Raw genomic sequence first — 12,365 nt, 5'->3', positions numbered from 1 at the left:
GTTGGGAAGAAGCGTTTGGAGAAGAGGTGGGAGACGTGCAGCTCCCACCGACTCGCGGCCGCCCCGGGAGCTCTCCTGTGGCGGAATCCACGCGCTCAACCCACAAAGAGCCAGAAAAACTGACATGCACTGCGGCACCTGGTTTCGCAACACCAAGGAGAATCTGCGGACATCACGAACACACGCTTGAATTGGCATGCAGGCAGCTACAAACGGCACACAGACATGCACAGCACTGCGTGGATCCGAAGGGGAATATTAATAGAACACTGGCTGAATTAGAGAAACGGAACAAACATCACTGGAGCAGGACTAAGGAAAAAAAATCAAGTCATCATCAGTTCTGACTTCTTTTAAAGTGGTCATCAAAGGCAGAAATTAGTGAAAAATACAGAACGAACATCATATAGGTTATTTTTTAAAAAAAGCATTAATAACTTTTTTCCAGAGCTCACAGGTTTTAACATTTTTATATACACATACTTTCCCCAAACTTATTTATTTCATGTCTTCTTAGTTTACTCTAGTTATCTAAGCTATCTGTGCTCTCAAACAAAAGTGATTAAAAATGCTGCATTAATGTAAAGGACAAGTATTGTTAACAGCACAAAGCAAATGCAAATGAATTGTTGGAACTAGTGCTAGTACAACTTAATTGTGATAGGCCAGAAATAGATCATACTTTTCATGAATACTAAAGACATTCTTGTTTTTATGTCTGTATAAGAATAATTCATTCATCAACTTTGATTCACAAGTTATGACTGTTCAAAAATCAGAACAAATCCAGTTTGCCTTCATTTGTCAAAACTTAAAAGAATAGGTCTTCTAGTCACACACATAGTTTGAATGCAATATTACAAGATTATTACCTTAAAAGTTCATATTTTTATGCCGTTAGAACAAGTACCAGGTTGCAAAAGGCAAAGATATTTACATACAAGGTTTGCTAAAAATTTTGATTTGTTCTCCTGCCCATACTGTTACATTAATATTCAATGATAACCAGAGGCTACTTCTGCATTTGCTTCCAATAAAACACACTACAAAAATCAAACAGTGTGTTCTTGCTTATGAAACTAGCATACTGGATCTCCTTTAATTAAAAACACGTCCAGTATTCTTCTACTTGAAGAACACGAGTGGCAAACTGCCTAAGCGCTGTTTTCACAATCCACCAGGACTCAAGTACTCCCCTCTCCTAGTCTGTAATATAATTTAACATACAGGGACACGAACATATGCATATGTCAATATTCTAAATTGGTATCTGAACCCAAAGATGTGATCTGTTTTGATATTAGGAAATGGGACCTTCCAGCTATACACTCTAAAGAACATCTCATCAGTCAGCGCGTGGAGAGTCTGCATTTCAGCAGAAGTTCTTCCAGAAAGATAACGAAGAGGACGCTCCCGTGTGTACCAAATCTCCCTCTCATCTTGCACACCTCAAGGCTTCAAAAAAGGTAGTCCCACCCACAACAAAATAAACTATTACTCTTTCAAACCAATTTCTTCGTTTTTAAGCCATTCGCAATAATACCCCTCTCACAGACAGGTGGCAATATACAATAAGGCCGCCAATTTTGTACCATTTAATTTCAAACTTCAACCTTATCCTCTGGCACAGGTGCGGGCAGTGTCGATACTTCTTACGCAGTGCGACCGGATGCACCTCCCCGTCACAAACAGCTTCGTTATTCTGGTGTGCCAGTAAGACGCTGGGCTGCCAGACCTGTCCTGCAGCCACCCCAGCGCCTCGCCAAAACGCCCTGCAGCGCCTGCACGTCCGCGCGCGACCGCCACGGCGCGCTCGGTCGCTCAGCTCAGGCTGGGGATCCATCGCCTCGGAGAGTCTGACCCCCATCACAAGCAGCGCGTTGTGTCCCGCGGGCTGGGTCTGGATGGTGGCTATAGAGAAGCCCAAAATACCGCACCAGGCACAACACTGCTTCCACAGCCACAAGGGAGAGCTAATACTTCTTTCGTTAAAGCTGTTCCTTCTTTTATTTCCCCAATGGTCTTAATAAACACTCTAATTTTAAGCATATGGTATTAAAGTACCCTAAATTTAAGTGCTAGCAGCTACTTTCTGAATCCTTCAACTTAACGATTTAACCATTTTACACCATTTACACGTGACAACACGTGCAAGCAATTTAGAGTTACCACCTGAACAAATTAAAAATTATTAAGAAAAGCATTTTTGAAATGTAGGCCATAAAGAGATATCAAATCACCAGGATTTAAGAAAAATTGCAGTTAGAAAAAACATGCACGGGATGTGAAGAGACAGTGTTGCCACGTCTTCTATGCAGCCGTCATTAAAGCGTATTTAAGGGTGCTCACAGATTTTTATCTAAATATTTTAACTGTACTATTTGAATTATTACCTATATAGAGATATCCAAGCAGAAGGAAGGCAGTAATCATTCAAGCAGCACTCCACACAGATGGGGAATGTAGGAGTTGCTTTAATTACTACTTTATACAGTGCACATTTCCAGTGTGGACAAAAATTAGCTTCGACCCTCTAACATAACATTCGAAAATTTATTGATCTCAAGCATATTAAATTCAATAAAAATTATCCTCATTACTACAAGACCTTTTAAAAATAACCAAGGATGACAGTTTAATTGGAGTGATACATTTTGTAATATATCTACACCTTAGAGAGTAAATAAAATTTGATAAATAATTAAATAATTACATGTGGTAACTGAATAAAAGATAATTGCACCTTGAATTATTAAACCCCTAACACATTCATATACAGCAATTCAATATTAATTTTGTAGGTCATCTTCGCTGCATTGCAACACAAATTCTCTCATTTTACTGCAACTTTGTTAGAACCTCTCTGAGATCTGTATCTTTGGAAGAGTAGTTTAGAATAATAAATATAAAGCTTCATCTGAAGCTTGGGCATTTTTACAGTGAAGTCCCATGTGACAGTTTGAACGGGAAGAATAGGTCTCTTGAGCTAAATCAAAAGGATTGCTAAATAGAAAGCTAATAGTGAAAGGTGTAATAGCACAAACCCAGTTCTTCCTCCTATTACAAACAGTCTGTTGGCTATGAAAAAAGTTGCTACCCAGCAAGTCCATGGTGATCCCATTACTTTTGACACTCAGTTGCTCATTCACCAAGTAAATACCTACATGAAAGAACATGTTGCACTGCAGTGTCTTAATTTCGCTTTCCCACCTATGATTTTCTGGATCACTCTCTGTATTAGAGCCGATAACGTTGCGTGGCACAGTAGCTATCCTACCTGTACGATGAAAAAGGAAACTAATGTGCTCTCCACAGAATGGTTTCCCACATAACAATACAGTATTTCTGTGCTGCATGATTTAGGGTTATGGCAGGATAACGCCAAAGCCACTTGGAAAACAGGGCTATTACCAGCTGACTCAGAAGTGTCGGTCTTACCCAAATACACACCAAAAAAACCACCCCAGAATGAAATACACTTTTCAATTTCAGTGATAAATAATTTTGTGGTGTAAATTAGCATGACAGTATTCTGAGTTGTCTGGACAAATGTATTGCTGTAAGAAAGAAAAATACCCCGCTTAAATAAACTTCCTCCTCATCACTAGCATTTTCCATTATTTTTTGTCAAGTTCTGACAGAACATCATGAAGAAAATGAACAGATGAGAAACCTATTTTCAAAACTCTACATCTCTGTCATACCAAATACCAAACACCTAGTTCCAATAACTGACTTACTAGGGTATTTAGTAATAGCTAGGAGAAAAGCGGGAAAAGAACAGTATTACCAACATTCCCCTGGTATCCACCAGGATGATGTGTCACACTGCAGCACACAGAAACATACATGCTCTTATGAAAACCATAAAGTTGACCATATCCAAGGAAAACTTCATCAGATTAATATTTTTTTTCTTGGCCTCTCTGAAGCCAAAAGAATCTACGTTGTTTTACAACCTCTGAGCAAGACGTCACCTCTTATTTCTGCCATACTTGTAGCACTACTGCTCAAGACAAAAGTCGGCTGACAAAAAGCTCATAAAATACATCCAACTAGAGACAGAGTTTGTCACAACTAACAGGATCTATAAAACTGGAAGCTATTTTCACTTACAACTAAGCACCTCAGAGAACTAAGAGTGATGAAGGAATTAAAATAAACCAAGAAAACCACACAATTTTGTAATGGAAATCTGGTCATGAAATTGAAAAATATTAAATAATAGTTCCTCACTAGATGCCAAAAAGCAGAAAGAATACCTTTCTTCAGGTGTCTTTATTGACAGTGTGGAATAGAATTCAAGCGTTCTTATCTAGAGATGGCAGCACTAGGTCCAAAATTCTTCACCAGTGGTTTACTGATATTTTTCCGTATTAATCACCGTTCACCTGCACCTGACTTCATCTGAAACTGCTGAACATTGTGTTCCCCCTGGATCCCTCCGTACTATTTCAGGGAGGATCCAATTCAGGCGAAGTACGCCGTACTACACCAGAAACACTGTCCAGAATTATTTTAAGAATTAGAAAAATCAAGTTAATCTCAGAATATGTAGTTTGCTCTTGTTCTTTAAGTCATCCAACCATAAAACAATCACAAGAGTGATGACACGTATTAAAATATTTGAAATTACCACTTCTCGCTGTTCTTCTCTAGGAGTCAACAGAACTGATAACAATATACTTCCCAGATCATGGTCAGGATAGTGAGAATCCTTCAGACTCAAGGTAACATCTGTTTGCCTGGAAGAAAAAAGTATATGCATTTATTTTGATTTCAGGCTCTCAGATAATGAAATTTCTGAATCGTGAGAATTAAAGGCATCTGCATTTACATGAATCTACTTGAAAATGGTGTCACAAATTTACCCTATTTCTACTTTTAAGTATAGCAGTCTAAACACTCATAAATAAATACTAAATACTGTTACTCCTTGTTAAGTACTTATATGTAGTGAAGAACTGTAACATTAATGGATTAAAAAACTGGAAAAAAATAAGTTAAACAGTAGGTGGTAATGCTGTGAATGAAGATAATGTAAAAACAAGACAGACTGAAGTGTTTATAAAACTAACCTCTCCATAGACACTATAAAAAATGCTGTGCATGATCAGTTAATATATTATTAACATTCATATTACAGTAATTTCCTAAACATAAGTGCTCTTCCTTGGCTAGTTTTATGTAGTGTAGGTTCATATAATTATTTTCCAGCATAATGTTCTATTTGCAATTCCACAAACACTATATTAGCACACAACCATAAAAAATTACTCTGTAGGCCTGTTTGTGCCATACCTATTTAATTCCAATGAGGTGAGATCCAAAAATGCCGAACCAATAAAGTCATCTTGAAGTCCAAAGTCATAGTCGAAGACCTAAGATGCACAGGACATAAATGCATTTTTCAGTATTGGAAATCTTTTTTTTCTTTTTTTTTTTCCCATATTTTCTTGCTTCATGAATGGTTCTTGAAACTCCCTTTTCCAGAGTTAACCCACAGGCTTCTCACATGTCAAACCAGGGCTATCGGAAAGTTACCTCCAACTTTGTGGCCGCAAAACATGTTTGAAACTGCTCGTGCATCATGTACAGGCACAGGGGTATACTACTACTAGTAGATCCCGTATGTGAACATCAATTTTATTTAAAAAAAAAAGAAGCATTTTTATAAGCATAAGCACTGAAAGAAGGAAGAGCAAAAGAATAACCGAAGTTAAGCAGAACCATTGATTTGCTATGCGTGAATTGATGCCCTTATCAATTTTGCAAAAGACAGGCAGGAGGGCAGGGTATGATTGTGAAAAGTGGGTTATTACAGCACTTTCATCAGTACTAGAAATGATGAAATTGTAGGTTTTGAAGGTTGTATAAGTTTCTAGGCTTTAGAAATACTATAATCTAAGATGAAAACTTAATGGATACATGAAAGGGAAGAGTGACATTTATTACTCTACTATGAGGACGCTGTCTGCTAACTTGCTACCTAAAAGAGAAAGCATCTGGACAAATTTAATGACATCCAAGCAGGAATCTGTGGCCAGTACGTGGAATGGCATCGATGACCTGAGACGGATTATGTTTCCCCAAGTCATTAGGAAAAATGGAAAATAAACTGGGGATGGTGTTTGGAGGGAAATAAATAAAAAAAGGGGGGATGGCAACAAGGAAAAGGTTTGACACAAAAGTACAAAAATAAGAAATGGGAAAATGTTAATTATAAAAATCAAATATTCTTGGTAAGTTAAATTTTCCTGGCAAATATCACCATGAGAATTTCTGAGGACCAGAACATGCCTTTAGCTCCAAGTAAGAGTGAGACTTGGGAACAGCTAGGAATGAGAACATTTAACTGAGGTTCAAGGTCTTAAAATTTAATAAAAATACTATAACTGTTATAGTACAGAAGCTCTTTTCCAGGAGGCAGTTAGAGCTGTTCATCTTCTACAAAGACCTTAACATGGACCGGGCTGACGGCCGCATAACAGCAATCCCACAGCCCAGTGGCAACAGCAGTGCTGCAGGACTCCAGGGCGGAATGCAGGATCTAAGCACAAGACTCTCACATCCATTGATCTACCTGAGTGGGAACACTCATATTGTCTCTGTCTAAGACACATTCTAACGGGGAAACAAAAAACAAATGGTGAAAACTCAGTTCATGTTGCAAAATAGAATTGTTTTCTCCCCCTGAAAAGTACCAAGATGAAAACGTCAAATAAATATTTTCAGCTAAGTACAACTTAATCATGTGGATCTGGACTATATAAAAACTGAAAAAAACCTGAAAAAGCCATAAAAACGGGAATATTTCATGCAGTGTGTCCAGAACACAGACCTTATACCACTTCACACACTCTTCTTGGAAAAAAAAATAAAAAATGCACACACCTATTCCCTTGTGACCCTAGCGCAGGGTTGGTGCTTGGCATGAATGAACCAAACCAGGCAGCTGTGTTGTGAGTGTTCTTCTTTGAATCTGCCTCCCTCTTTCACAGTGCTGGGCACGGGTTTGTTCCTTATGTGTCACTAACCTTAATACGGGGAGGAAAATGCCAATTGGGAATTCTAACTAACTTTATGCTTTTCTAATAGCGATGTACTTTATCTGCGCAGAATACATAAAACATACAGCAGATCAATGCTCAAGGGCTGCTGAAGTGGCATTCTTTCACTAAAAAAAAACCCTACACATTTGTATTTCAGTTAAAATTTTTGCATGTTTTTGAGATTAAGACTGATAGTGATCTGAAGCATTATATCATTTCAGACCAATTAAAAGGATTACTTAGGTAAGACTGAAGTTTCCAATCCCTCTCCAAGTATTTTTACCGACGTATGTTCTAATTGGAACCCTAAGAGTACAGCTTTTACAATAACATTTTTAGAAATTGATTTTTACCTACTTTGTTTTACACAATTAAAGATAACTCTTGGATATAGATCACCATAAACTATTGGAAAGTACCAGAGAAATGCCTTTCTGTTCCATGCCTGTAAAACAATAATCACAGTTTTTCTAGTTTCCATTCCAATATGGATAGCTAAGAATTACTAGTGGCGCTGCTGCTAATTACTCTGGGCATTGCTGGCCTCTCTGATTTAAACTAATTCTATCTGTCATTTTGGAATAAGTGATGCCTCCATTATGACAAAATTATCCTCACCTGTGATACACTAAGCGGAGTTACAAGGTAAATTAAAAAAGAGCATAAAGCATTATGAAACATATAAGCAAAAAAAATAAGTCTTCAAGTACAAATAGAAAAAAAATCAAAACCTGGAAGAATTGGGTACACATCTTGATAAATTCTCAAAGTAACCTCAGCAAATGATTGGTTTTAATGAGATAGATTATGCTTCATATCAGAATTATGCAATATTTCCATAAATAAAGGGGATGCCATCATCATGAAACAGTTCACTTTCTCTGACCTTCTCCTAAGATCACACTAAAGAAGTATAGAACAATTACGACCTGAAATATACAAAAATATCTGTATTTATCTTTCCTTTTTTTTTTGGGGGGGGGGGAATTTTGATGTCATCGTTAAACAGATGTAATGTGTTTAATGTAACTCTAAATAATCTTGAGTAATGCACTATTGCACAATAAATTTTCCAGCATACAAAAATCACAAAATACAAATTCTTTCAACAACTCTTCTGTTGTAATTTGACAGATATAAGTAAGATAGCGTCTCACCTTTATATACAGCGGTTCTCTTGGGTTATCTATAAGAATGCAAGCCTTTTCTTCCCACACAGGATTGAGGTTCTTGTGTATTGTCTTACTTCTAAATACTTCTTTTCCTCCAAGTTTGAACTTGACATAGGGATCACTGGTTCCTGTTAGACACATACATACTGTTAATTATGTTCTTCTAATACATTAAGAGAATGGAGACTAAATTACCTTAAACAGAAATAAATGTAATTTCTACTGATAAGTAAATTAAAAACAGCAGCTGAGAACAGAATTTTTTATTGTCACAATTTATTATTTTCCACAGTGTCATTACTCCGGTAATTCACTGCGTTAGCATCAAATGGGTTCTTGCATCACTTTCTATTGTTTGCAATCTGTATTGAAAGTCATACATGAAATCCTGGCTACTGAAGTGTAGTTTTCAGTTAACAGAATTATGTCCTTGTTAGGACCATGATATTGACTTAATGCAATCAGAAAAATCAGATGATAAAATTAAAATTGTTTCTGTGAAACATTAATCTAATTATCGTATGCCTTTGAAAAGGTACAGGCTCCACTGACACCACTAGTGTAACTCTTCATTGGATTTATTGTGTCCAGGCTTCGCTCTTCCACGAAGAAACACTTCCTACGACGCTCATGATGAGCAAATCAACTCTAACGTCAGTCCACAGAGTTCACATGCTTCACCCACAGGAGAGCACAGGGCTAAGCCCCTGATACAACTGAACACCAATTAACTATGACCAGAAAGACGACCCTGAGGAGAACGGAGAGAGAAATGTTAAACATGGCACAAACGGAGAATGGATGTGGAAGGAACAAGCGGTGGAAGGAGGGCTCTTGGGGTGGCATGTGCTGGGGGCACAGAGATTGGCAGCCACCCAGGAGCACATCTGTGTCCTCTTCGCAAGACACCCACGCGAGGAGACAACGGACAGCAAGCAAAAACCTGATGGTGCACACAAAGGTGTGACAAGATGAGAGAACAATCCCAGCTCCCAGAAGGTACAAAATGGACACCCAGAGCCAGCACAGACATGGTCACCCCACTAGAGGAAGCCCCAGAGACGTGAGGAGGACCTGTCGGTTGCCGTCCTTCCCCTCCCCACCGTGCAAGACCCAGATAACACATCTGTGCTTGTGAGTGTGGGCGTGCGGTCTGAGAGCGTCACAGCAAATCAGACCAGAATCAGTCTTGGTTTAAAATAAATCACTTTCCCCAGCCACAAGGTTTCACACTGTTACGTGCTGGTCGCCGACACCACGCTGCGGTGCTGCTACCCACACCTGACCCCAACTCCCCCTGGGCTGACCTGAGCTGGGGAAGGGGGAAAGAGAGTGAACGTGGGGGCAGGAGAGGGGCAGAAGTGGCCAAGGGCCTCTTCTGTCATTTTGCAGCCGGGTGGGCACCAGGGCACTGCTACAGGACACAGCAGTTGTGCCTGCGACGGTCCTCATGAAACCACCTCCATGGTGGACTGAAGAGAGACTACTTGTCTTTTCCTGCACATTTTGATTACGAAAATACAATTAAGTCTTTAACAAAAGAAAAAGAGCTGGATAGAAAATTCAAACTGATACCTTTCCTAAAATGCCACTTGGTAATATTTCATTGTTATGTAAGTGAAATGCATTTTAATTTAAAATATTGGATGGGATTCATATTTCTACTTCTCTCTCAGCTACTTCTGAGCCTTAATAAGATCAGTTTGATTGATCCATGACTATCTTAAAATAAACAATAATTCTAGCACGAATAATAATTGCATTTTCATAAGCAACAGCAAAATTATAAGACAACCTTTTTTTTTCCTAATTTTAACGCTTTTCACAACACCAGCATATTCTAGAGGATTGTGTTTACCCTCACCGGGCAATGCAGTCATTAGCTTTTGTTAAAACTGCAACATACTTTTCTAAATATAAAGGCTGGCACGACCTGAGCTCTTGGCACTATTTCATGCAGCCACAAGATGTCAGTACTCTTTACCTAAAATTATATATCCCTTTCAAAAAACCATAGTGGCGGAAAACTCTGATCTCACATGTGTCAGAGTTACCGTCATTCCCTTCTGAAATTACTGGGGCAGAATTTCAGTGGCGTCAAAACGTTTAGTCTGGCACAATTAACTTTTTCCTTCATTATTCAAGTAGTGGTGATGCTTTTCAGGGCAAAGATCTCACATCTGAATTAATTCTGTGAAATCTGAAGAATACTTCGAACATGGGACACCAACAAATCAACATCAGTAACCCAAGCCGTAATTCCTCCGCAAGCCATAATTCTCCCGATAATTTTCCTCACGGTTGCCATGAAGCGCAGATACCTGGCCTTTAGGCACTATCTTTTGCCGTGCAGACTTCACAAATCTTAAAAACTCTTGAAATGTGAAGTCGATGTAAAACACTCTTGTGAGATACATACCCAATGAACAGTTTAAGATCCAGATATTAATTCATTTTTATGTGTAAATTTAGTAGTAGGGTGGGTCAAATGTCAGTTCCACTTACAATACATCACAAAACCTCAGGGTTTGTATCTCTGTGCTATGAGAGCTGAGAACCATTACGAAGTTTCCCTGAACCCATCTTTACTTTAAAGCTGAGAACTCATTAGGTCCACTGAGTTAAAAGCTCCACGTCCTTCACAGAGCTCTTCCATTCCTTGAAGAGAGACCATCAAGTTTTTAAAAGTATATGTATAAAGAAAGGCAAGACTAAAAAGAAAATAAATAATCAGCCATGCAATCATTCAGTAATACCTTCACTAATGGGAGGGCAGAAGGAGGAGCAGAACAGAGACCAAAACGTGGTCCTCTCTCAGTTCTGCTGAACTGCACCAAACCACCCCCAGCACTGCTCTCTGCCACAGGGTCCCAGCCTTAATATAGAATAACAACCATTTTCACACATATTATACAATTTTAATATATTAATTGTGCATTCATATTAATATTGCACCGTTAATAATGCATATTTCAATATAGCATTTAAATACATTATGTAATAATATACTGATATGTAATTTTAATCAACAGCAACGATTCAATTAATGTATTTTCGCTCTTTTAAAGAGAAAAACAAATTCAGTTTACTTGGGGGCCTGATTTTTAACAGTGATTACAAGCTCATGACAGAAAACCTGAAAAAAACTAAAGATGCCTCACGCTGAGCCTGCAAAAACCTGGTAACTGTCACAGATTCTTGCTATTTGAGTCTCAGACTTTTCATCGGTTTCCTGCTTACCAAACCATTCAAATGAACACGACACACTAAGGCCTAATTGCACAAACATTTGTCTTATCTGTAGCAGCTAAGAACATCATCATGAGCCTTCACTCGCGAGCTTAAAGCCTTTTCTCACAAAAAAACCCCAAACTGTGAGACGCTGCTCTCTTGTTGAAGCGCCATGCGTAAAGGCAATAAGGACTGCCGGCACAGGGTGGCAGCCTCTCTTTTCCTGGGAAACGCTGGGAACCAGACACGGAAAGATGCTGCTGTAGTCCAGGAGAGAAACTCTCCACCACCGCGGCCGCCGTCCCCGTCTGAGAACCACCTTCTCCCGCCGCCCCGCGGGGCCAACGCTGGCACCAGCACCAGGGGCGCGCGGCACACACCTCCGAAATGGATTTTGCTTTGCAGGACATCCACTAATCTCATCAGCAGACATAAAAGAAGATTAAAGGATATTTTGCCAGCGAAATATTCAGGATGTTTGTTCAAAGGAATACTAAACTGCTTCTCGGAAGGAACGGGAGCTGTGTAATAGAGTGGAAATACAGCACAGGCACGTTTGGCCAGAATAATAGCCAAAGTTGTACTGGACAGAAAGAAGATGCAATCCCAATAAATTGTATAATTCACTTAATTGTTTCCCAGGGCTTCATAACAGGCTTTCTAACATGATTAGACCACTTGTTGAACAACCTTTGTTCCTTATTAAATATAATATAATGTGATAAACTGCTACAGGAACAAATTCAACAGGGAACACAGGGGTGAATGCAACCGTGAGACCGAGTAACAAGCTTGAGACTGCTCCCCCACGACTGGCGCTAATGAGACAGAAAGGACGAGGCAGAGGTCTCCATATTCCTCTACCGTATTTTTGCAGTCTGGCCAAGCTACCAGCACGTCCGAAAAACCT

General features: G+C 39.0%; 1 protein-coding gene across 6 annotated transcripts in view; it reads right to left on the bottom strand.

Moving 5' to 3' along the window:
• Positions 1-12,365, bottom strand: part of MCTP1 (multiple C2 and transmembrane domain containing 1) — a 288,478-nt gene that overhangs the window by 149,747 nt on the left and 126,366 nt on the right. For all 6 annotated transcript variants that reach the window (XM_063320280.1, XM_063320277.1, XM_063320276.1 and 3 more), the window contains exons 3-5: positions 8,210-8,352; positions 5,302-5,381; positions 4,637-4,745 (exon numbers count right to left, since the gene is read on the bottom strand). In XM_063320280.1, coding sequence (XP_063176350.1) covers positions 4,637-4,745; positions 5,302-5,381; positions 8,210-8,352 — 332 coding nt within the window. The remainder of the gene's footprint in view (positions 1-4,636; positions 4,746-5,301; positions 5,382-8,209; positions 8,353-12,365) is intronic.

Source organism: Chroicocephalus ridibundus, chromosome Z, assembly GCF_963924245.1.
Source record: "Chroicocephalus ridibundus chromosome Z, bChrRid1.1, whole genome shotgun sequence".
Lineage (NCBI taxonomy): Eukaryota > Metazoa > Chordata > Aves > Charadriiformes > Laridae > Chroicocephalus > Chroicocephalus ridibundus.
This window is presented reverse-complemented; position numbering and strand designations above follow the sequence as displayed.